The 25,758-nt window shown below is 45.2% G+C and overlaps 2 protein-coding genes across 5 annotated transcripts; one reads left to right on the forward strand and one right to left on the reverse strand.

Moving 5' to 3' along the window:
- The first annotated feature begins 1,124 nt into the window (after nt 1–1,124).
- On the forward strand, nt 1,125–7,406 carry Spata45 (spermatogenesis associated 45). The gene is made up of 3 exons (XM_057769799.1): nt 1,125–1,205; nt 4,448–4,756; nt 7,387–7,406. Exons 2-3 carry the CDS (start codon nt 4,486–4,488, stop codon nt 7,404–7,406), a joined length of 291 nt encoding a protein of 96 aa, XP_057625782.1. The 5' UTR covers nt 1,125–1,205; nt 4,448–4,485.
- Tatdn3 (TatD DNase domain containing 3) lies at nt 5,302–25,733 on the reverse strand. 4 transcript variants are annotated; one of them, XR_009057140.1, is made up of 13 exons: nt 25,626–25,733; nt 23,593–23,625; nt 22,510–22,583; nt 22,226–22,246; nt 21,473–21,557; nt 18,446–18,508; nt 17,239–17,348; nt 16,829–16,884; nt 15,124–15,236; nt 13,353–13,433; nt 11,274–11,443; nt 7,500–7,595; nt 5,302–6,400 (listed from the first exon to the last, which is right to left on the reverse strand). XR_009057140.1 is itself a non-coding variant. In XM_057769796.1 (11 exons), exons 1-11 carry the CDS (start codon nt 25,686–25,688, stop codon nt 11,300–11,302), a joined length of 843 nt encoding a protein of 280 aa, XP_057625779.1. In that variant the 5' UTR covers nt 25,689–25,733; the 3' UTR covers nt 6,978–11,299. The 4 variants fall into 4 exon arrangements, 3 of the variants coding, with proteins under 3 accessions (XP_057625779.1, XP_057625781.1, XP_057625780.1); XM_057769796.1 differs by lacking the exon at nt 5,302–6,400 and having other exon boundaries at nt 6,978–11,443; XM_057769798.1 differs by lacking the exons at nt 5,302–6,400; nt 22,226–22,246 and having other exon boundaries at nt 6,978–11,443; nt 13,353–13,430.
- Nucleotides 25,734–25,758: the final 25 nt, after the last annotated feature.

The following is a 25,758-nucleotide window of genomic DNA, read 5'->3' on the forward strand; positions in this document are numbered from 1 at the left end:
TAAAATAAATTCTGACTTGAATATTTTTAAAGTTTACTTCTTAAGATTTTCTTTAAAAACAGGAGAAGCGCCGGGCGGTGGTGGCGCACGCCTTTAATCCCAGCACTTGGGAGGCAGAGGCAGGCGGATCTCTGTGAGTTCGAGACCAGCCTGGTCTACAGAGCTAGTTCCAGGACAGGCTCCAAAGCCACAGAGAAACCCTGTCTCGAAAAACCAAAAAAACAAAACAAAACAAAACAAAAAAAAAAACAGGAGGAGGCCTGGCAGTGGTGGTGCACATCTTTAATCCCGGCTCATGGGAAGCAGGGGAAGACAGATCTCTGTGAGTTCAAGGTTAGCTTGGTATATGAAGCAAGTTCCAGGACAGCCAGCGCTGTTACATAAAGAAACCCTGTCTTGAAAAACAAAAATAAAAAACAACAAAAAAAGCAGGAGATCTCTTCTGAAGAAAGATACCTGATCTAGTGTAATGACACACATGCCTTTGGTCCTAGGACTCAGAGGCAGAGGCAGGCGGATCTCAGTGTGTTTGAAGCAGCCTGGTCTACATAGTGAGTTCCAGGACAGCCAGAGCTACACAGTGAGACTCTGTCTAAAAAAACAAAAACAAACAAAAAAAGATATCTGATAGTCCTTTGTGCAAAATATGAAGGTATTTCTTTTCTTTTGGAGATGAGATCATGTGACATTAGTCAGGTGGGCCCAAATTCCTGGTCTCTGTTCCTCAATCTCTGTGTAGCTAAGGATCATGCCAACACCTTGGGCTCAAGATTTCAGCGAGCTCTTAGCACTTCTCCTCATGGACGCACACTCTTGTTTGCCACCGGGCACAGAATGGGCGCTCAAGAAATTCAGTACACAACAGACAGAAGCACACACAGCACAGTTTCCATGTGTGTCTTACATAATCCCAGCCTCTTCCCTGTCATCTGCTATACAACTCAATGAGTGTCTTTGTTCCCATTTGACAGGTGATTTACTATCTCACTGACAGCAAACACAGGTCAGGTCATTCATCCAAGGGCACATGGTTAGGAAGGACGTGGTCTCTGAGGAGACTTCCTCTGTTAAGCAGGGTTCCGAGAACAGAAGAGAGCTGAAGTGGCAAAGCTCAGAATGTTCTATCACCAGGGGACAGTCCAGTGGGCTGATTCCCACTGTGGACCTCCAAGGCTTCGGGCTTCAAAGGCTCCGTGTTGTTAAAGGTAATCTACGTTGGCATCCTGTAGAAATAGTCACACTATTTCTCTGTGTATCATCTGTTCTCTTTGTTCTGGTAGTTGTCTCTGCAAAATCACTGTGAACTCTGAACTAGCAAATACCAGTCTCCTATTATTAAGTTCCTATAAGCTTTGGTAAACCCTTACTTAGTGTATGTTTGTAGAGTGTTGTTATTTTGATATGGGATCTTACTATATTGCCTTTCTGTTCTTGAACTGCTGGGCTCGAATGATCCTTCTGCCTCAGCCTCCTGGGTAACTGGGACTATCGGTATGTACCAGTGAAGCCTGTTTCTGTTTAGAAACACCTTACTTGATCTATATTGAGAACTCAAATTTGATTCCCTGTATTCCCAGCTAATATCTCAGGTCTATACAAAGCTACTCTAACACATTCCTCTACAAGGTATGTCACACCTTTGCGTGGGTAAGAATATCGGATCGCAGCACTTGGGTCATCTTAAACGCTGAGAGAAACAAAGCCTCACAAATGTGAAGAATAGGGTGCTAAGTAGACCTCAGAAAGTCGAGTCAGAGAGCGAGGGAAGAAGGCAGAATGGCCACACTCCTCCCCGAGGGGCTGTGGTGGCAGGGAACTTCTTGCTGCTCTGAGCTGCCTTCCATGGACGGTGGGAGCCACAAGTACTGACCGAGGCTACAGATTTTTGTGATAGGAAAGCTTAATACAACCCATATAAATGAAGTCTGCTGTGCTTATGCTTCATATTTTCAACCACCTTCAATGCCATAGGTCACACACAGCTTCTCTCATCTAGAAGGAGAACAAGGGTGGAGACTGACCTGTTCCTGTGCCAGTCACACGAAGGGCCACGTTTCTAGGCTCGCAGCCTCGGCAGGCTGGTGCTCATCAGAGCCTCAGAGTAGGCAGGAGTTCTGCTTTTGACTTCCTGAACATCTCAATTTATTTTTAAATAAGGACCCGGTAGTTTCAGCTTCAATGGATCCCACCAATTTTTTTCACAACACATGTAAACAGATAAGTAATCAGGGAGACCAAGATATATTGTTTACTTATCAGATAAAATAACCTTTTTCTCAAGGAGCTGAATTATGTGATAAATTACATGACCCTTTGTTGATGGGCAATAGACTCTTGGTGTTAGCTCATTTAGTGTATGTGGTACTCGGAGCTGGTTATCTGCACTGACTTGTCAGGAAAATGAGGCACAGAGAAGGTGTGTGTGTGTGGCAGGCAGCACAGCTAGCACCTGAACCCACACAACCAGAAGTCCATGGTTCTACCACTAGACTCTATAGCTGAGTGCTGGCTCAAATTTGTAATTAATATACAGGGTTAATTTTGTAATCTCGGGGAGCCGATCCCCATTTGTTCTTCATGTGTACAGCAGCCAGAGGATAATGATACTATTAGAAGTTAGGCTGAGGTGTCAGTGATAAGAGTTTTTGTCTCAAATATGCAATTTCCAGTATCCCCCAAAAGTATCAAAAGAGATAGAACTTAGAGTTTAATTTCTGATAAATTTGTATCTTTAGTAAGAGACTATTTAATGATTAATTGAGGTATTTGAGCTAACTAGTTTTATCTGTAATCTTGTTTGTTTAGTTTTGTGGGGTTTTTTTGTTTGTTTTGTTTTTGATTAAGGTCTCTATCATAACCATGCCTATCCTGGAATTTGCTCTGTAGACCAGGCTGGCCTTGAACTTACAGAGATGCACCTGCCTCTGTCTCCCAAGTGCTGGGATTAAAGGTGTGTGCCATTACACCCAAGCAAATTATTTTTAATAATTTTGTCATAATATTAATTGGTACTTAGAATGATCAGTTTTACTAAAGCAACTCAAATAATTTGATGTTAATTGTTTTATAAAGCATTTTAAATGCATTTAATTAAAAATTGCCAGTTCCAAACACCAGGCCCTGCAGTCTGCATTCCCAACAGCCTAAGGTGTAGATTTTTTTTTTGAGAGGATTGGCTTTTTTTTTTAAGATTTATTTATTTATTATGTATACAACATTCTGCCTCCATGTATGCCTGCACACCAGAAAAGGGCGCCAGACCTCATTACAGATGGGTGAGCCACCATGTGGTTGCTGGGAATTGAACTCAGGACCTCTGGAAGAGCAACCAGTGCTCTTAACCACTGAGTTATCTCTCCAGCCCCTGGCTTGGCAATTTTTGAGAGGTTTTTTTTTCTTACTTCTTCCATAGATGTCTAAAGAGATCCATTTGAATCACTTGAATACCAGCAGACTATTTTAAGTAGTTTATACATTATCATTTATATGTGTTTTTATTGCTGTTTTGTTTTTCTGAAGCAGGGACTCACTCCAGGCCAGGCTGACCCAGAACTTATTTTCAACGCTGCCTGGCTATGAACTCAGTGCAATCCTTTTACCTTAGCCTCCTAAATGCTGAGGTTACAGATATGAGCACCACACCCAGGTTTAACTGCTTCTTAATGGGCTTCTCTATTATAATTTTACTGTTCCAAACTGTGGCTGATATTGTAAAAGATACGGCTCTAAGCTCGCAGATTTCCCAAAGCAGGGAGATAAAATGGAAAAGTGCATAAGTCAGAGATGAAAACATGAACTGCAGGTGAGCCCATCTGAGACCTGTCACAGGCTGCAGTGGCAGGAAAATAACATGAATTGCTGGGCATTGCTGGACTTGGCAGTATTCGAGGGGTAATAATGACCTGAGTTGGTTCTGTTGATGTGGGATTTCCATCTGTATGCTGTGAATATGTTTTATTACCATTGGTTAATAAAGAAGCTGCTTTGGCCTATGGCAAGGCAGAATATAGCAAGGCAGGACATCCAAGCAGAGATAGAGGAAGAAAGAAGGCGGGAGTCAGGCAGATACCATGTAGCCGCCGAAGATGCAAGAGGTAACAAACCAGAGCCTTGTGGTAAAATATAAAATAATAGAAATGGGTGAATTAATATGTAAGACTTAGTTAATAAAAATCTTGAGCTAATAGACCAAAGATTATGCAATTAATATTAAGCATCAGAATGGTTATTGCATAAGTGGATGCAGCAGCCAGTGAGTGGACCCACTGGGTGGAGAGAAATTGATCCGGGGGACCAGCAGAATGGAGAGTAATTGTAGTTACACTCTGTAGCATGTTTCAAAACATGGTCTTGCAGAAGAAGAAAGTACTGGTAAATGTGGATATGACAGTGAATCTGGCTTCTGAGTTGGACAGAAAACAAGTAAGCATTCTCAACATGTTTGCAGGACGGCAAGAGTCAGCTGACAACTGGTGTCTTAACAAAATGGCATCTGTGAACAAGAGCATTGATGTGAAAAAAACCAGAGTGAGCAAAAAGCTCCTGGAAGAGATCAACGAGAAGCGTGAGTCCTACTGTCTGGTGGAGAGGAGCAATCAAGTCAGCTTCCTGCGGGTCCAGAAGCGTCACTTCAGCCAGGCCTACCAGTCCTTAGCGAGTGCGCAAGTCAAAGAGTCTGTTCCTGAAAGCAGCAGGGCCTCCTGGGTCAAAGGGCCTCTCTTTGTTCACAGGGAGAGAAAGCACTTCACACCCAAAAGTAAGATAGTCTGGTGGGACTCCGCCCAACCTGCAGGAGCGTTAAATACTGAGACTCCATAGAACTTCCGGTTAAAAGAGGTTCTAGGGATTGCCCTGGGAGTCTCTGAAGGTGATGGGTCTGAAGGCAAAACAGATTCTCAGGTGTAAGACCCACCACAGACCAGAGAGTCACTTTCTTGTGTCTGTAGGACCCCAGACCCCACCACGGCCAGTTCGCTCTGTGGTTTGGTGTTTGGGCCTTGCAGTCTGCATTCCCAGCAGACCCACGTGGCTCTTAACTACGGATGGCTGGCATTTGAGAAAAGTTGCAGTCCCTTCAGAGACTTCCTGTGCCACCAATTTCTGTTGTGTACAGAATTTTACGTTCAAAATTGAAATAAAACGGAGTTTTATTAACAAATGTGACATACAATGCCATAAGAAGCGGTCATAAACCTATGGAGGGAAGCTGGGTGGGGGACTATTTTAGTATTGTTACAAATGGGAATTGTGATTCTGTTGTGTAGGCAAGGCAGGCAACTGGCAATGTTTTCTCATTTATTTGGAGAAAGTGTGCATACATATATATTCAATATAGCCAATACATTATTAATTTGGTTCACAAAGAATGGTCCCCATTAGCCATTTGTGGCCATGACTTTGCATTTTACCAGTGTCCTTAGGGAGTAGTACAGGGTGGTGGGACAGGGTGGCACGGAAAGCCCAAACACTGTGCTGTGATTCGAGGCTAATCTCTAACAAGTGTTTCTTTTCTAAAAACAAACAAAATTCAATCATCTTTACAAAAGAATGCCTTGGCATTCCTAATGATAAAAGTACAGTTCTTCATTCTGCTGGAATTGCTCAGAACAACAGTGTGTGGTTCTCACTTTGGGGGTGGAGAGAAAATGCACCTTAGAGGAACATGCATGATTTCATACAACAGAGTCTGACACATCTCGTCCCACCACGCATGATTTCATACAACACAGAGCCACACATCTTATCCCATAACTTTCATGTCAAAACCATAAACTAATAACTGCCAAACATTAACTCTTTCATATTTAGAAATTGCTTTGAGTTTTGATCAACTGAGAAATGGGATGGAGATAAAATGTTGGCTTATTGAGAAAACCTTTACTGAAGAAGCTCGCTAAAAAGAAGTCAAGTGGCCATTCCCAGAGCGGAACTTGAGGGCTGCTGCCCTCGGTTGAGAGAGGGGCAAATGAGAGAGAGAGAGAGAGCAAGCCTGGGGGGCAGCAGGTGCAGAGAAAATCATTTGCTAAATCGGGAGCTGGGACTATGGTTTGCTAAAGGTATTAATTTGGTAGGTTTCAGCAAATACTAAGTTATACACATCACTGGCTGCATAGTGAGAGCCTCTCTTTGGAAGACAGTGTTCCCCATCATGAGTGTTGAAGGGTGAGGAGGGACAAGGCTGGCCCTGTGGTCCTCTCAGGGAGCCTCATGCAAGCAGCTGGCAGATGCAAGCAGCTGGCAGACTGTGTGAGTTACTTTCTGTCACCGTGATAGGTCACTGTCACCAAGGCAGGCTATAGAAGGAAGCGCTCACTGTGGGTTACAGCTCCAGAGGGTGAGTCCACATGTCAGGTGGAGGCGGCAGGCAAGGAGCAGGATGCTGACAGCTTACATCTTGAACCTGGACCACAACATTGAGAACTATCTGAAGGGAGACATGTTCCAATGCATGAGCCTGTGGGCACATTCCCATTCAAACCGCTGCAGAGGCCTTCTGTTCCATCTCTTTTCTGATAACCCGTTTCTTCATTTCTGACCTCTTCTGACCTTCAGCTATAGATGCTGTCCATCCTCACACTGCTGCTCTACATGAGGTCAGTTTAATACTAAACTGCAGTTTAGTATTGCTGAGACAAACTCCTGTGATCACCAGCCTTACCTTCCTCATCTGGGAAAGCTGCCAGAGTGGAGCTCTGCCCTCACACTCAGTGTGTGAGCGAGTCCTATCTGTCTCCTCTCCAGAATCAATGCTGAATCTGAACCCTGCCAGCACGCTGGCCCTCTGGCTACCCAGCTTGCACCCTTTCTGCTCCCAGGACAGCCCGAGCGAACTGTTTAGAATGGGCCACCTGCCGCACAGAACTCCTGTGTTCCCTACCATGCTGAGGATAAAATCCACACACCTCCCCCCCTCCCCCCCCCCCCCGGCCTGACTCTCCCGAACAGTCCCAGGTGCACATCTCCGTGCTCGCCTGGTATCTTCGCTTTGCTTTTTTTTCTCTTCTGGGACATGCAGAGCTGGCTCCCGCCTCAGGGACTTGGCACAAGCTCCTCTTCCTGCCTTTCTGTCTCTGTCTGTCTCTCTCTGTGTGTGCATGTGTGTGTGTCTCTCTTTCTGTGTGTATGTGTGCATGTATGTGTGTTTGTCTGTCCCTCTGTGTGTGTACATGTGTGTCTGTCTGTCTCTCTGCGTATGTGTGTGTCCACTGTTAATCCCAACATGAGAATGAAGAAGTGAAAGAGTAATGATCGTCTCTGCCCTTCAGGTTATTCTAAAAACTGCAATAGATTAGATTACTGAAATGTATCTTTTTGATGTTTTGCTAGGCTAGCCTTTAGTGGTTGAGCCATCTCACTAGCCCAATAAATGTATTTTTTATCTTTCAGATAATGCCATATTTGGATAAAGTACATGCCCAGAGACACACAAATAAATTCTCTTCCATCAGTCTTCAATGTCTGTGAATTACTTAGAAATACTAACCATAAAAGAAACTGACCTGGTGTCATGGTGAACGCCTGTAACCTCAACATCAGGAAGACAGTGAATTTCAGGCCAGCTGGGGTCATGTCTCATGTCCTTGTCCCTAAAAGGGCTGGAGACATGTAACAAAATAAGACTAAAGCTAACCTTTCCCTTCCCAACAGTAAATAGCTGGTTTCAAGAACCTTGAAGGCTGGCCTCCTACTTTGATGAACCTGGGTACCGACAGAAGAGATGAAACTCTTGGTTCACAGCAAGACAACTCTGGCTCTAGCTAATTCTCTGACCTCCAGCCCACTGCCTCAGGACCCTCAGGGCTAGGCAAAGCTCCAGGTAGAGACACACAGGTTTGGGTTGCACAGTAGAGGATCCCGCTGAGCATAAACAGCCCAGCCTTTGCTGATAAGGAGACTTTATCTTTATTGTACCAGGTAACGAGGCCTACCTCAGGTCCAGAGGGAGACCTTATCTCTGTCTTCTGAGGTGGTCACCTGGTACTAAGACTATCAGAGCTTCTGTTCCCTGCCTGGACAGGAACGAGAGGCCATACCTACAGTTTGTACCCTAAGCAGCCCCATTAGAGATGACAAGGCTCAATATTCTTTAGGCGTCAGCACAGAGCCACGAATGCCAGGTTACACACAGCCTCCCTTCCCTGGCCCCATCCCGCCTTTCCTGTAGGTGTGGTTCTGCCTTCTTAAAACTGGCTGCAATTCTCTGGCTCCCTCGCCTTCCTGTGGTTTAAATCCTACCTCCTTCCTAATACCTTCCCTCAGCCCTTCCCATTACATACTTCTACTTTGCCCTGTGTACCCTATAGCAGTCTTGAGGTAAAGCCAGAAACTCAGAAGTACAGTTGTATTTGAACTCTGACCCTACCTGAAACAGCAGACATTCTCACCTCCTGGGAGTGCTCCCTTTAGGTCAGTGTTCCCTCAGTCAGCATGTGGTAACAGGCGTTTCTTTTCTGCCCTGGCTTCCTGCGGGCCCTCAGTTCAGCCTACTAACATGCACGCAGGATTCCTGCTGCTTCCCCAGTTCTCTGGGATGAACATTAGTGGTTGCAGCATTGTAACTAGAGCCGTGGACAGTGGGAACTTCCTCTCTAAGCTCCGACAGACTTACGTGTCCTTTCTCAGCACCGCAGTGTGCTCAGAGAGACGGGATGGCAGAGCCAGAGGCCAAACAAAACCAACTAGATAGTGACCAGCTAAGGAGGCCTCTGGACAAGAAGGGCCCGGGTCAAAACAAGGCCTGGCTTGATTCCTCAGCATGAATGGGCTGTGTGAGGATACTCAGACATAAAAGCCCTTACTCGTTTGTACTTTTCCTTGAGTAGAAAAGACTCTACTCAGGAGCAGAGACCAGAGAATATGCACATTTCTCTTAGAGATTTTGCTGAATTTTGGAATTATAACCCCCTTTGTAGGCTCTTCCTTCTCCAGGAGCCTGTGAGACCAGTTACAGAGCAGTCTGGACCTCAACCGTTGTTCCAGGCTGGGTGCTGGCACACATCTTTAATCTCAGCACTCAGCAGGCAGGGGCAGACGGATGTCTGTTAGTTCAAAGGCTAGCCTGGGTGGTGTACATAGTGAGTTTCAGGCTTGCCAGGCTTTCAGGGGGTTGGGGGTGGGGGACAGAAATGAAAAACAATTTGCTGTGGCCACATTGGGAGGAAGTCAAGAGGCCATCATCAGGATATGTGCACGGGGTTCAGATTTAAACAGAGGGAGTGTATGTCAAGAGGTACTGTCAGCCATGGTTGGCACATCAGTGTCCAGGTTCTGATCTGTCCCGGAAGGCGACCTGGTAAGTTGTCAGACCTGTATAGTCTCTTCTTGCGAGACAAGGTCCTCCTTTAGCTGGCACCAGATTAAAGTCTCCTTTCTATAAGCTTGTGATTTCTGGGGAAATTCTAGTTCCTTGTTTTAATTTCTGACAGCCAACCAAAAGGAGAAAGTACAAGTGTCTCTAGAATAACGAAAGGTCTTGAATGGGGGTTCCCGGGGACACTGGGACAGACTGGTGCTGTTAATAAAAGGGGTATTAATGTCAGGACAGACAACAGCATGGCAGGGATTCTGAGGAAAGTTCAGATAACATGGTGGGGGCTCTGAAGGAGGAACTAGGACCCGCAGAAGTGGAGGTTTCACAGTACAAGACCATACAAGACCGTAGTCAGGCTCCGATTCACAGGCAGGAGGCAGGGGAGGGGAGGGAGCGGGATGAGTGGCTACCAATAGCCTTTGATGTAAACTCACTCCCCCAGATGAGAAGTCCTGGAACTTGGAAGCGTGTTACCTAGAGGTTCACGGTGTTCTCTGTGGGATGCCTGTCAGCATCTGTGAGAACAACTGCCACAGGCACTGTGACCAAGCAGCAGATGAAGTAAACATTACAGTCTTAAAAATATCTTCACCCAGATGCCAGGACTAGTACCCTATCACAATGGCTACCATCACCCCATTCCAGCCCATCATCCTGGGCCAAATCAAGGTGCCCTAACTTCAGTGCTTAAGCACAGATGACAGGCTTCCCGATTCCAGGATCAATTAACAGGTGTATGCACAAGCTGGGTCAGTCTCTTTTCTCCTGTAATCTTCTCCATCAACAGCCAATATCTCCAGCCTGCATCACAGAGGTCTGCTCACCTCCTCGAAGGTAAGCTTTTACTACTTAGCCAGGTGCTGCGGTGTGGGGCTCAGGTGCAGCTGCTTGGGAAGCTGGGTCAGCCTAGGCCACACAGTGAAGCTTGTCTCTTTAAAGGGTGGGTATCTCAGGGCTCTCACAACTGCTCTTTCTTCTGGAAAAGGCCCCCTTCCCTGCACAACTCAGACCTGGTTCCCTCCTGCATGGGCGCCTCAGCTAGGAATCACGCCAGAGGCATAGTGACCACATCTGAAGTGTATCAAATTCTCCATGCACACGCTAATTATTACATATTCAAAGTAAAAAATCCATGGATCCTCTACAAGCTTATTGTTAACCGGGAGAAAGTGGCTCCTTGAGGCTTTCTCCCGTTAAGTGGGCAGTCAGTCCAGAAGTTAGTGTGTATGTGAGGTTTTCCCAGTCTACTCCTGGATCAGCTGATTGAAAGTTGGAACCCAGAGTTTCAGTAGCCATGCCAAACTCCTCTATTTTTAAAGAAAAAAAAAAAAAAAGTTTTCAGAAATTATTTTTTTTTTAATTTCACAAATCTTTCAAAGTGTTTGCTTTTGCTGTTCTCTACAGACATGTTAGGCAAATGGTCTTTTTAAAAAAATTTATTTATTTTTATTTTATCTATTATGTATGCAATATTTTGTCTAAATGTATGTATGCCTGAAGGCCAGAAGAGGGCACCAGACCTCATTACAGATGGTTGTAAGCCACCATGTGGTTGCTGGGAATTGAACTCAGGACCTTTGGAAGAGCAGGCAATGCTCTTAACCGCTGAGCCATCTTTCCAGCCCCAGAAATTATCATTATTATTATTATTTTATTTATGTTTATGTGTGTCTGTTTAGGGGTATGCCACACGTGTGCTAGTGGCAGAGGAGGCCAGAAGAGGGGGTTGCATCTTCTGGAGTTGGATGGAGTTGCAGGCAGTTGTAAGCCACCCAGTGTGGGTGCAGGGAACCGCGGGAGTCCTCTCTTCCAGAGCACACCTAATAGTTGAGCCATCTCACCAGCCCAGAGTTTGTTTTTAAGAGAAACATTTCTGTAAAACTGACTGCTGCCCACATAAGTGGCTTCTTCACTTGAGACCATTCAAGCAAACACTTGTCCCCCCCTGCTGTCCTGAGCTGACCTGGCCGTGGGCAGGAGGTTTTGAAGCTATTTCTGGAGCAGGTCCTGAAGCTTGGGAAACAGTTTTAAGGCATTCTGTGTCGTCACTTCTTGAACTTCTTCCACTGAGATCCCTTTCACCTGGGCAATGAATTCTGCTGAGATGGAAATGTTGCAGGGCTCATTCCGGGTCTGAGAGAGAACAAAGCGGAACACTCAGTGTCTACAGATCCTGGAGACTGTAGCAGGACACACACACGAGAATGAGCAGGTCAAACACCTGGTGACACCTTTGCTACTCCGAAGGAACCGACATTTCTTTATTAATGCTTTTTAAATGGGGGAATGAGTTTGGCAGGGCGTGCTACATGCTGACTCTATCTATGCTGTTCAGAAGAGAGCCTAGTGATATCCGCAGTGCAGCCCTGAGCCCCCAGTGTGTGAAGCAGTCTACCATCTGGCGAGGGCAGCTTGTCTCAAGGTTAGCTGGCCTTTGTGCTTTTGAAAACACAAGTGCTGGGAAACGTCACTGCACTCTCCTTGGCCTCTCCCTTCACAGGCTAACTGCCCAGTATGATTTAAAATGCCCAAGGACTGGAAAGACTGCTCGATTAGGTTCTGCCATCTGACTGACTGACTCTTAATACCCATGAAATAAACAGGCATTTTGCTTAATGACCTTCTCCAGAAAAAACAGTATTTCTGCAAGCAATCACATCTAGACTTAGTGAAAAACATTTTTATAATTATTAATAAGTGAATACTTGTGATAATAACTAGAGGAATAAAATTATATATATTTACCTGTATATGAATAGAATGATCTGGAAGGACAAGAGACCTTAAACCTAGAGATTTTTTCCACAAATAAGGCTTCATTCCCTTCCTGGAATATCTCATTTAATATCTATGAGGTAGTATACAGGAAATATGATATCCTAAAAAGATAACGGTGGCTTTGACAACAGCACTTGAAGATGGGTATTGTGGTGCATGACTTTAAGCCCAGCACTTGGGAGGCAGAGAAAGGCAGACCTCTGTGAGTTCGAGGCCAGTTTGGTCTACAAAATGATTCCAGGTCAGTCAGGCTACACAAATCCTGTCTTGGAAAAACAAAACAAAACAAAGCAAAAAACAAACCAGCACTTAAGAGGCAGAGGTGGGTAGATCTCTGTGAGCTTGAGGCCAACCTGGTCTACACAGTGAGTTCCAGGACGGTCTGGTCTATAGAGTGAGTTCCAGAACAGCCTGGACTATATAACAAAGACTGTTCATTTACTGCCAGGTACTTTCATATAAATTTCTTCATGTAAACCTTATAAAATATTTTACTATTTTACCCATGTTTTATAACTGAAAAGTGGTACATACCAATAATCCAGTTCTCAGGAATCAAACATAAAGGAGCTGGAGGCCAGCCTCAGCTATACAGTGTGAGTCTGAGGCCAGCCTGTATTATATACGTCTCAGCTTCAATGAAAGAATGGATGAACGGATGGATAATAAACAGGTAAATATAGCTTTGGAGAAATGAAGTAGCTTTTCCAAAGCCAGGCAATCACGTCCTGAACTGTCAAGAAGGATCTGAATGAAGTCTCAATATTTCCCGACATGTCTAGACGCCCACTACTACAGAACTGAAAGCAAACTTCTTGTCAAAATGATATTCTCTGAACCAGAGCAGTATTAAGAAGAGACTCTCCAGCCAGGCGGTGGTGGTGCACACCTTTACCCCCAGTGCCCAGGAAGCAGAGGCAGGCAGATTTCAGTGAGTTCAAGGCCAGCCTGGTCTACAAAGTGATTTCCAGGACAGCCAGGACTGTTACACAGAGAAACCCTGTCTTGAAAAACCAAAACCAAAAAAAAAAAAAAAAAGAAAAGAAAAACCAAAACCAAACCAAAAAGGTCTCCACTTAGCATCCGCGTATCACAGCAAGTCCTGGCCTTAGCATCTGCATATCACAGCAAGCCCCAGCTAAGCCAGCACAGCCCTCACATGGTCTCAACTTAGCATCTGTGTATCACAGCGAGTCCCAGCTAAGCCACGACGGCCCTGTATCCATAGGAAGCATCTGTACCCATAAACCAGAGGTCCACTTACCAGTTTTTCTGGTCCCAGTGCAGGGGAGTCTGTCTCTAAGCAGATAGAGCTTAAAGGCAACTGTTTCACAAGCTTCTGCTTCTTAGAGAGAAGAGAGAGCGAGCATTAAACGGGGGATGGGACAGCATTAACTTATAGGTGGACAAGTCTTGGTCTGCAGGGTTCTAACACCCATTGTTACTGCTAAGTTGCCGTGCTATCTGGACAGCTACCATGCTCTCAGCGTTCTACTTCAGATAAGCATAGTCAGCCTAGCAGTTGTGGGGTACACCTTTGATACCAGCATGCAGGGTGGGTGCAGAGGCAGGTGATCGTTGTAAGCTGGAAGTGGCCATCCTGGTCTATAGAGAGAGTTCCAGGGCAGAGAAACCATGTCTCAAAAAAAAATTGCATAAAATTACAAAAATTATTCAAAGTTTTCTTTGGAGAAGTACCTACTTAACCCCTTTCATGCACCAGGCGGTGATGGACACCTTTAATCCCAGCACTCAGGAGGCAGAGGCAGGCAGATCTCTGACTTTGAGGCTAGCCTGGTCTACAGATGAAATTCCAGGACAGCCAAGGTTACACAGCATCCTTTCCGGCTTTGTGGTCAGGCCCAGTTCTTACCACTGAAATGTAGCAGCACTTACATGTCCTGGACACCACGGCCTCACTGGACACAATTTGGAAGTAGTTTTTCCTCCTGTGGGTTGTCTTTTCATTTTATTGATAGTATATTTTGAAATATAATAGTCTTATTTTCTTTTTCTGTAGAAATTTAGTATTTTAATGATGCCTAATTTCACCATTTTTAATTTGATCGCTTGTGGTTTTGGTGTTATCTCTAGGAAACCACTGTTTAATCCAGGATCAAAAAGTCAAGAATTTAAAAACATTGGCTCTTGCTGGGCAGTGGTGGTGCACGCCTTTAATCCCAGCACTCGGGAGGCAGAGGCAGGTGGATCTCTGTGAGTTTGAGACCAGCCTGATTTACAAAGCAAGTTCCAGGACAACCAGGGCTGTTACACAGAGAACCCTGTCTTGAAAAGCAAGAACAAGAACAACAATAACAAAAATACTGGCTCTTACATTTAGGTCTTGATTCATTCTTTTTTAAAGATTGATTTTATTTGTGTGTGTATAGGGGGGAAGAGACAGAGAGAGACAGAGCTTGTGCATGTGTATACAGAAGAGGGCCTCAGTTTATCTGAAGCTGAGTTACAGTTGGTTTTAAGCCACCTGACATGGGTGCTGGGGACAGAATTCAAGTCCTCTGACTCTTTTTGTTATTTTATTTTATTTTATTGAGACAGGGTCTCACCATGTAGCTCTAGCTCTCCTATAATCGCTATGTAGACCAGGCTGGCCTCGAACTCAGAGATCTGCCTGCCCCTGCCTCAGCAGTGTTGGAATTACAGGTGTGCCACCATGTCCAGCATCAGACTAGCGCTCTTTCTTACTGAGCTGTCTCTCCAGTCCCTCTCAGATCCTTCTGTTTTGTTTTTTGAGACAGCGTTTCTCTGTATAGCTTTGGAGTCTGTCCTGGAATTCACTCTGTAGGCCAGGCTGGCTTCAAACTCACAAAGATCCGCCTGCCTCTGCCTCCCGAGTGCTGGAATTAAAGGCGTGCGCCACCCCTGCCCAGCCTCAGATCCTTCACTGAGTTAAGGCTTTTGTTTTGGTAGAGAGTTAAGATTAACTTTGAAATAGAAGCATCACCATTTTGTCCCAAAGCTTAGGTTTTAAGTGTGTCACACGTGTTCAGTGAGTCACAACGAAAGGCCTTTACCTGCCCGCTTCTTACAATGGACGGTGGGATCGAGAAGTAGTAACCTGCCCTTACTCCTTCCATGGCCACCGACGGCCGACCGTCAAAGGCATGCAGTAGGACCTGTTCAGCGCCTTTCCAATGAAAGAGAAATCAGAGTTCCATTACAGAGGGTTTGTCCCATAACAAAGGGTTTTCCCATTAGTGAAATTAAACAGATCTGAATTTTAAGTAAATATTTATCAACATGATATAAAGATCAGATTCCATAACCTCTGAAGTTTCAATAAACATACAGTGTTCAAAGGGGGGAAAATACATTTTTAATCTTCAGAATAAAATGGATAATATTAATGCAATTTTTAAAAACAATCATCAGAACTATCTATACTAGATCTTCCTATACATCTATGAATTGTCAAATTATTGGTTCTAATAGGAGGGTTTAGGTAAACTGTTTTCTTAACAGACATGCTGGTAGAAAAAAATGGACTCCCAAGTCAAACAGATCTTGCTCATAAAACCAATCCCTGTTCTTTTTGTACTTGTGTTGTGTTGTGTGTGTGTGTTCATGTGTGTTGCTGAGGACTAAATCCAGACTCTTACTCATATCAGGCAATCCCCCTAGCACTAAGGTACATTCTTCCACACAAACTCTAGCCCTTAAAGGGGAGTTGCTCAGCCTGGATAAAATCGTGTGTTTGGTGACTCCAGGCCTCAGTACTCACTGCTGACGAACTCGTCAGCGACCACACCGCTACTGGCAGGTGGCTCCGTTACTTTAGTAGCTATTTTTTCAAATAGTGTGAATCTTCATTATGATCATAAAAATGTTGTGAAATTTGATAAGTCATAATCAACCAATGTGGGTTTTTTTGTATATACACAACCGTAGACTGAACACACTTGTATACATACACATACATGTACTGTTAAACGTCTGATAGGTTTTTTTATGCAAATAGGAGTCTAAAAACAAGTTGTATTTCTTATTGTGGATGGCATTTTAAACTTCAGAGAAGAATGCTGTAAGCTATGTTCGTGTCCGGAAAGTCACACGAGGGCCACCGTCTGCACAGTACTGCTTTCTGTTGTCAGTCACTTATTAGTTCATATATTTATTATGTATGTGCCTGTGCAAGCACCCGTGTGCAAGGCAGAAGTCAGAGGACAACTGAGCTCTGGTCATCAGGGCTGTGACAAGCCTCTCTATTACATGGTCCCAAAAGGAACAGACAGAAAACGTGTAAAAGAACACAGTAATCAATAATTTTCTCTTTCTTATCAGAGCCAGGGGCTGGAGAGATGGCTACGTGGTCAAGAGCACTTGCTAATCTTGCAGAGGACCTGGGTTTGGTTCCCAAAATCCACATGGCACACCTGTCTGTAACTCTCGCTCCAGGGGACCTGATGCCCTCTTCAGGCGACTGAGGACACTTGGCACACATGCAGTGAACATACATACACGTGGGCAAAACACTCATACACATAAAAGAAAAACAAATAAATCTAAAAGAAATAAAAAATTGGAGCATCAAGCCTCCATTTGTTAGAGTTGAGCCTGATAAATACATAATTGCACAAAACAACCTTGTAGATATTAGCCTGGCATATAAACTCATCCCAGTGGGACCCTATCTCTCCTCTTGATGGAATCAGATGGAACATACTTTCTCCTTCCGCCCTCAGCTGGAATTGTGAACGTGAGAAGTAGGAACACAAGTACCTTGTTCACGCAAGAGGTTGATGGTGGGCCTTCCTGCTGAGCGTGAGTGCACGTTTCTGTTTGACAACAGCAAAATTCTTTTGAAGTCTTTTAAATAGGAAAATACTGTTTTTATTGTTTTAAAACTAATTCAGGAGGCTGCAGAGATGGCTCAGCTACTCTTGCAGAGGACAAGGTTTGGGTCCCAGCACCCACACGGCAGCAGCTGTCTATTAACTGTAACCCCAGTCCCGGGGGGTCCAGTGCCCTTTGCTGGCCTCCACAGGCACTGCGCACACAGGTCCACAGACATACATGCAAGCGAACACCCTAAGATAACTCAGATGAAAGGAGATACAGAACTCATTTTAAGAGGCCCAGCTGTTAGGAAATTTGCCCTGCAGTTCTGAGCAGAAGGGCAGTTCACCTACAAAGGCACATTCAGTCTTTTGGCCAACTGGACCTGTCTGATCAGGACCTGCCTTTGTTCTTCCTTCTCTTCATCAGTGCCTGCAAATTTGGGGGTGAAGTCTAGCCCCACCTGTAACAGAAAGACAGAAGATAACCGCATCTCCATGAGCCCGAAAAGACTATTGGTCAGCACACAGACCATATACAGCCACATTAAAATATTAGCCACAGTGATATAATTAACTTAAAAGTATACTTGACGTACCCTAACGTCTAAGTTGTTTTATATTCTTCTTGTGGGGTACTCCAACTCTAAGACTCATTGTGTATGTCACACACCTCAGTTTGGTGCGGTAACACTGCTAGTATTCCAAAGTCACACATGGTCACTGCACTGGGCAGCACAAACTACAGGTGACCACCTCCCATTGATGCTACCTGGGCATGTATTCTATGACGTTTATTCAGAAAGCATTTTCTTATCTTCTATATTAGTAGGAAGTAGTATTTTTTTTTACTGTGATAAAAATTCTTTACCATTATTAATAGTTTAAGTAACATGGTCTTTCACTACAAACTCAAGATTAAAGTATGCCTTCTGAAGGCTGGTTGTTGTTTTGCTTTTTTGACACAGGGTTTCTCTGTATAACCACCTGGCAGCCTTGGAACTTACTCTGTAGATCAGGCTGGCCCTGAACTCACGGAGATCTGCCTGTCTCTGCCTCTCCAGTGCTGGGATTAAAGGCGTGCGCCACCACCGCTGAGCAGTGCTGGGATTAAAGGTGTGCGCCACCACCACTGGGCACTGTTCTTGTTGGGCGGAGGGACACATGGATGCCACGGCGCACACGTGAGGTCAGAGGTCAGCTTTCAGGAGTCAGTTATCTCCTCCCCATGTGGGTTCAGGTCCTCAAGCTGTTGGCGAAGGCTTCCACCTGCTGAACCATTTCACCAGCCCTCCCTCTACAGACTGTGTTAGCTTCTTAGAGTAATGGCCACACTTGAGCAAAAGTAAAGTCTTTAGAAATATTATTTCATCATCTTCTCCTATTAAAGTAAGTCTAGAGTAAGGCTTTCTATTGCTTCATTCCCAATAGTACCAAGTTATTAGCATACTGAATGGGGTGAAAATAACTATCCAAGTTGGCTATAATCACTAGTATTGGTTACTGCATCTATCCCATGGAGATCCGGATTAGACACCATCTGATCAGCAAAGGGCTTTACCTCTCCAATTGCCAACAACCGATCCTTGTATTTCTCAATAATAGGCAAAGCTGCATCCAAATCCTGCGAGGAAAAGAAATGTGTTAATGCTGGGAGTAGGAATAATAGTTCCTCGTTTTGGATTATGTGCCAGGTTCTGTGCCACATGATACTGCACACAAGTGAATCCATTTAACCAACCCATGACACAGGAATCATTGTCTCTAACCACATAGTTCTGGCTGCAGGCCCACAAAGGTCCCACTTACAACTGACCTTCTGCTAGGAGACGTTTCCTCACAGGCTTGGAGGAACCTGGGGAGGAAGCTGATTAAGTTCCTGGAGGGGTGAGAAGACGTGGGCGGTCCTCACGCACATGGCTCTGCCCCCTCCTAAGCAGTGGTCTCGGTTTATAATAGCGGTAGTTCCATATTTTCCCTTTGTTCTTTCTTTCATTGATTTGTCTTTATGATCCTGCTTGTTCTATCTGTAATATGAGTTCAGCAAGATAAACAATGCATGTCACATATAATCTTGTCAGGGAACTACTGAAGTAGTGGCAGACCCTTAATTTCAGTGGTACTGCCTTTTGCATTCAAGAGAATCTGACCTATGATGGTGTCCTTCTAAGGCAAAGACAAAATTTAGAAATCACTTGTAGATAATTTTCAAAAGATTGGCTTATTGTATGTGTGTGTGTGTGTGCATGTCTCAGTGAGTTACATGCACCATGTGTGTGCAGGTGCCTGAGGAAGTCAGAGGGCATGGGAACTGGATACCTCAGGTGGTTGTCACCCCGATGCTGGTGTTGGGAACCCAGCCTGTGACCTCTACAAGTACAGTGTGTGCTCTTACTGCTGAGCCATCTCTTCAAGTCCCCGTAGAACTCTTTAAATCACTCTGTAGATTGTTTTCAGAATATGTAAAGGTCTTCTACTGAAGTAAATCAGAATGAGAGAACCAAGGGAAGGAGGTGAAGAGAGGACGGAGGTAAAAGAGGTGTGTGCTCATGAAGAGAGGGAGGCGGAGGCCAAGAGGAGTAAATTAAGGCCTGGGAAGATATCAAGCAGACTTGGTCAAGAAGAATGCACATTCCCCGGGAGAGCCAGAAGTGTTGGACCCCGCATAGCGGACAAGCTGGTGGCAACATCTGGATGGCTGACAGACAAGGCCCCATCCTTAGCGGGCATCCACACTATCTACCTCTGGGACCAGGGGCCCTGGAGAAGAGGGAGAAATCGCTCACTCAGAAAGTCTGATTCAGAAGGAGGCTGAAGATGAGGCTGAAGGTCAGATGCAGAGATTTGCAGCTCTTTACAGTGTGGAGTTATAAGAAAAGCAGCAAAGACCCGCAGGGGACTCCAGTTCAAACCCAGTGAAAGAGCTGGGAGGTTTCTGGCAAGCCAAGAGGTAGACGCAAGACTGAGACTATATGACCTGATTCACACTACCTGCTGTCTCAGTCAGGGTTTCTGCGCTGTGAAGAGACACCGTGACCACGGCAGCTCCTACAAAGGAAAGCATTTAACTGGGGTAGCTCACTCAGCGTTATTGTCATGGCGGGAAGCAAGGCAGCATGCTAGCAGATGTGCGGGAGAAGGAGCCGAGAGTCTCACATCTTGACTCAGAGGCAACAGGAAGCCAGCTAAAAGTCACACTGAAGGAAGCTTGAGACCTCGAAGCCCACCTCCACAATGACAGACTTCCTCCTTCAATCCTCTTCTCCTAATAGTGCCATTCCCTGTGAAGGCCATTTTCTTTCAAACCCCCACCTTTATTTAATGCATACAAGTGTATTTTATGGGCTTTTATTATTTTAAATTGTGTGTATGCAGGTGCCTTCAGAGGCCAGAGACACTGGGTCTCCCGGGGGTGAAGTTACAGGTGGTTATAAGCTGCCCAGCGAGAGCGAAGGGAATCGAACCTGGGTGCTCTGCAAAGCCCTCTGTTTCCTTAGCCACTGAGATGTCTCCCTGGCCCCTGGACTTCCACTATTTTAGCTGGGCATTGAACCTAGGACTCCATACATGGTGGGCAAATCCCCTTCCACTGAGTCAGAGTTTGTCCATCTTTGTGCTTTCTCAGTTTAAGGTAGTCTTACTTTAAGACAAGGTCTCTCCCTGGGACCTGGGTCTCAGACGTTGCCCTGTCTCCACCTCCCCAGCACAAGAAGACAGGTGTATGCTCAGCCATGGTTATCTTACACGTGTCCAGGAGTCATCTCAGGTCCTCACACCTGCACAGCAAGCGGCTCTACTGACTGAGCCACCTCCCCAGCCCTCTATCACCTTTTTTAATGGACGAGCAGCATGACGTGGTTAAAAAATATGAAAAAAAGGAATCCTTAATCCCACTGTATCATCATGTCATAGAATCTTTTTTTTGTTTGTTTGTTTTTCGAGACAGGGTTTCTCTGTGGTTTTGGAGCCTGTCCTGGAACTAGCTCTTGTAGACCAGGCTGGTCTCGAACTGACAGAGATCCGCCTGCCTCTGCCTCCCAAGTGCTGGGATTAAAGGCGTGCGCCACCACCGCCCGGCTTCATGTCATAGAATCTTGACTTGATGGAAGGTGTTGTTTCTTTGAGGGGTTTGGGGTTGTTTTGTTTTGTTTTGTTTTTGTGAGATAGGGCTTCTCTGTGGAAAAGCCCTAGCTCTCCTGGAATTTGCTCTTATAGACCAGGCTGGCCTCAAATTCACAGAGATCCACCTACCTCTCTGCCTTCCAAGTGCTGAGATTAAAGGTGTGTACCACCACCACCCAGCTTGTTGTGGGATTATTAATAGAAATCAGGAGGCTAAACCAAGAGGATCATGAGTTCAAGGTCAGGCTGGGAAATTCAGGGCAACCCTGTCTCGGAATAAAAAAAAACGTAGCTGAGGTTACAGCTCAGTGAGAGAATGCTTGCTTGGAATGTCTGAGGCCCTCGGTCTAACCCCTGGCACTCCCCTCCCACATCACAAAGCCTATAAATTAGAGAGTGGTGTGGGGGTGGCCACCGAGACAGCAGTGACAATTTTTATGGCTCTTACATTTTACATGACTTTTACCTTTAATGTCACACTTCTTGATTTTTCTGGTGAAAGTTCTTGAACTGGGTGAACTCCCAGACATGGCAGGATGAATCCAGGGTATCTAAAAATGTAGAACAAGTTAAGGAAGCAAGAGTAGGCCAGGAGACCACAGTGTCTCCCTGAGGACAGAAAGGAAGTGCTCTGCTTTTCAGGCTATGGTCACATGCCCTTTCCTCCTTGATCTTTCTATTTCCCTTGAGACAGAGTCTCCCTGTGCAGCACTGGCTGGCTTGGAACCCACCATGTAGCCCAGACTGGGATAACCTCACAGGGATTCTCCTGTCCCTGCCTCCTAAGTGCCAGGTTAAAAGCATATGCTATCATGCCTGGCTCTCCTCGTTCTTTAAAAAAACAATTCCTTGATATTATTTAAATTGGACATAACTATCTTTCTTAGCAACTCTTTAAAATCTTCATTGGAGCAAGTGTAGGGTGTACACTTTGGTCTCAGCACTAAGAAGGCTAAGGTGGGAGAACTGCTTGAGTTCATGAGTTCAAGACTGGCCTTGGCAGCATAAATTACAAATTTTAATTAGAAGTAGCACCAGAGGTGGAGAGGTGGCTCAGCAGGTAAAGCTTAGAGACTGGAGTTCAGCTCCACAGCTGGGCAGGCATGGTGGCTTCCGATGACTCAGCACTTGGGAGGCAGGGGCAGGGGATCTCAGGAGCGAGCCACTATAGTTAGAGTAGCCAGAACCAGTGAGCTCTGGGTTTAGTACGGAACCTTACCTCAATAAATAAAGAGGAAATCTGTCAAAGAAGACACTTAATGTCAACCTTGGAAGTCCATATGCCCATACATGCATGCACACAGATGTGAACACCACACACATATAACATACATACTTACCACACACACACACACACCACACTCATCACACACACCACATATACACACCACACACTCACACACACTCATACGCACCACACACTCACACATATTCATCACACACACACTCACACATATACGCACCACACACTCACACACACATCAAGAAGAAGAAAAACAACACCTCTCGGAAAGTTGCATAATTCTTTCAAATTCTCCTGCATGTTCAGCCACTGCCACAAGGGCTATAACATTAGCCTAAAAAAAAAAAAAAAGAACAGAATTCCAAACAATATGCACATTTAATATAAATTGAGGAAAATGTTAAAGTTTTCCATACATTTTATTTTTCTTTACCAGGCCCCAATAATATAATCCAAATGACTACCACTGAGTATTTATCTCAGGCCCTATGCTCAGTGAATACAAATGCCACCTCATTAACCTACACAGACCAAACGTAGGCATTGCTTTAATTCGCTGGACAGAGACGGCATTTTGGAAGAAAATCAAGGCCCTTAGGCTCATGTGACTCTAAGGCCCATTCGTCGAAAATCAAGGCCCTTAGGCTCATGTGACTCTAAGGCCCATTCGTCAAGTAAGCTGCTAATGACAGTGTGCAACTAATTTCATAAATACTTCCAAGATTTCATAATTTTTTATTTTCAATTTTATTTAGCCTCTCTCTGTGTGTACGTGACAGGCACGCGAGCATGTGCAGGCATATGTAAGCCACAGAAGCACGTGGAAATTGGAAGACACCTTGCTGGAGTCCATTCTGCCCTTCCACCGTGGCCCCAAGGGCTGAGCTCAGAACACTAGCTCTGAGAGTGCTTCTATCCTCTCAGCCATCTTTCCTGCCCTTGCTAACTTTTCCCTAACAAATCAAAATGTTTCAGAAGACTGTTGTACTAAATCCTGGATCTCCAAAGCAATGTGAGCTTAGGAAGTGAGAGACTGACTGCCCCATTCTATAGTGCTTAGTGGCTATAGGAACATGTTTTCAAACCAGACTACTGTGTCTTGGCCCTGCTACTAACTTTTAGACATTAGAACCCCCGTCTGTCAAATGGAGAATATATGATTATAAAAAGCAACTTCCTCAGAAGGTGCTGAGACTTTAAACGAGCTGACATTAGGAACGGCTTAGCTCTGTGGCTCGCATAGACCATGGACACATAGAACATGTCTAAACAGTACCTGAACATAATATGTCAAATGAAATAGGACGGGAACAAAAGAGGGGCAATAATGGATGCTAACTTACCTTCTTGGCTTTCTCCAACACATCATCCAGATCCTACAAGGAACATAAACAACCACGCTTACTTTACATGAGTAGTTACTGCTCTTTGGTCATATACGCAGCTGGGACACCATAAGGGACAACACTGCCACAGGGTGGCAGGTGAAATGTCTCCACAGACCGGCTTCCTGCTTTCTCTTATCCTCAGTGACATGTATCACTGTACAACAGGAACTTCTGCTGCCGAATACACAGGAAGTTCTGCCCCTCTTTACCCCTCAGCAACTTCTACACACACACACACACACACACACACACACACACACTTTGCTTTTACAGTTTCACTGTCTTGCTGGTGGTTGCTCGCCAGTCTCCTTGACTGACTGTCCTCTGTGACTTCAAGCTCTTCCGTTCTCTCTGCACCTGTAAGAGATCTCATCTGTCTTGTCTACTTATTTAGCACCCTTGGCCACGCCATGCCATTTCTCTACCACTGAGCTACATCCTCAGCCTCTCGTGGTTTTAGGTAGCACACTGAATCTCCAATTCACCTCAGTTTTTACTCTCTCCTGAACCCATGACTCACATTCTAATCCCTATATAATCTTTCCATCTGGATGAGATCAAATTTACCAATATGTCCCCACTAGGGATTCTATCTGCCTGCCTCTCCATTCCCATCCCACACCATGGTCTTCATCTCAGCAAAGGGCATCACCACCTTACACCACAAACCAGAAATGTAAGCACATTCGAGTCCTCCTTTCCCCTTGGACTTCACATCCAAGTCCCCGGCATGTATTGTTGGAGCTATTTCTAAAACACCTTGAGTACTTTTACTCTGATACAATATCATCCTAGCTTCTTCCATCTCCTGTCTGTACTGAGACTTCTTAAGAGGCCTAGCTTTCTCTCCTTTACCTTTTTGCTGTAAAGGCCAGCCATGATAATCTAAGTCTTTACTTCCAACCATTATCACCTGGGACTCTGGCCATCCATGAATTTCAGTGGAGGCTGGAGTCTCAGTTGTTTATCCTGAGAGGAAGCCAGGCTGCAGGAGGAACCACAAGCTGAGATCACCCGACCCCCACCCAAGAACAGACCATTCAAAGGGAATTCCTGTTATCCTAAGCACTGTAGATTGAAACATCAGCTCACAATCACCAGGAAACCCTAGATGAATGTCAGCCAATCAGGGGTCTTAAAACCTCATAAACCCCTCACCCCCACCTTTACTACTATAAAACCTTATTCTAATTGAGCTCGGGGCTCTCCGGTTATTCCAATATGTTGGACACGCGGGGAGACCGAGTTTGCAAACTTAATTAAAGGCTCTTTGCTTTTACATACTGGACTCTTGGTTTCCTTGTGGGCTTGTTGGGGATTGCGGATTTGGGCGTAACATTGCCACAAAGCAGCAAATTTGTGTTCAGAATATTCTGTTTTTCTTTTTTAAAATGAGTTGTCTTAAAACTTCAATGGGTGAAAAGTGCAAACTCAATGCAATCCGAATGTCTGACTAACCTACCTCTCCCATACCCTGGAAATCTCTCCAATCTTTGAAAATTCTATTAATCGCTTCCAGTTGTTGGTTAACTAAAACAGGCTGAATTCCAAACTGTATGGGTGTCTATAACCTGCCGGCGGTCTCACACCATAAGCGTCATCTCCTGAGAGACAGACACCAGCTGCTCCTCCATCTTCCCAACGTAGCAGGTAAAACCTATTTCCACCCCTACACACACGTGTTATTCTTGTTTGTCCCTCTGCCGGTCCAGAACTGGGACTTCTGCTAAGGGCGGGGACGGATCAGTACATCTCAGGAATGATAAGAGAAAGGACTGTCGAAAGAACAAACACAAGCTTCGTGGAGATAGTTTGCCGCTAACTAAGATCAGAAAGAACAACCAGGACGACGACGGAGGTGCAAAGGGAAACCGGTCAGGTCGCCATAGACTAGGTAGGGCTTGAGGATTTGGAGAGAGGAAAGATAACTTTCGGGAAAGGACGCGGCCCTCCCGACTCCCGCAGGCCCCCAACTAGCCCTCACATACGCTGTTAAAGTCCGGGGCGGAGAGATGGCAATGACAGTCCACTAGCCCCGAACCCACTGCCATTTCTGCAGGAAGCCGAAGGAAAAGTCTGGGGCCACGGAAGTCCTGGCGGAATCATAGGCGCCGGATTGAG

The sequence above is a fragment of the Chionomys nivalis genome, chromosome 5, assembly GCF_950005125.1.
Source record: "Chionomys nivalis chromosome 5, mChiNiv1.1, whole genome shotgun sequence".
Taxonomy (NCBI): domain Eukaryota; kingdom Metazoa; phylum Chordata; class Mammalia; order Rodentia; family Cricetidae; genus Chionomys; species Chionomys nivalis.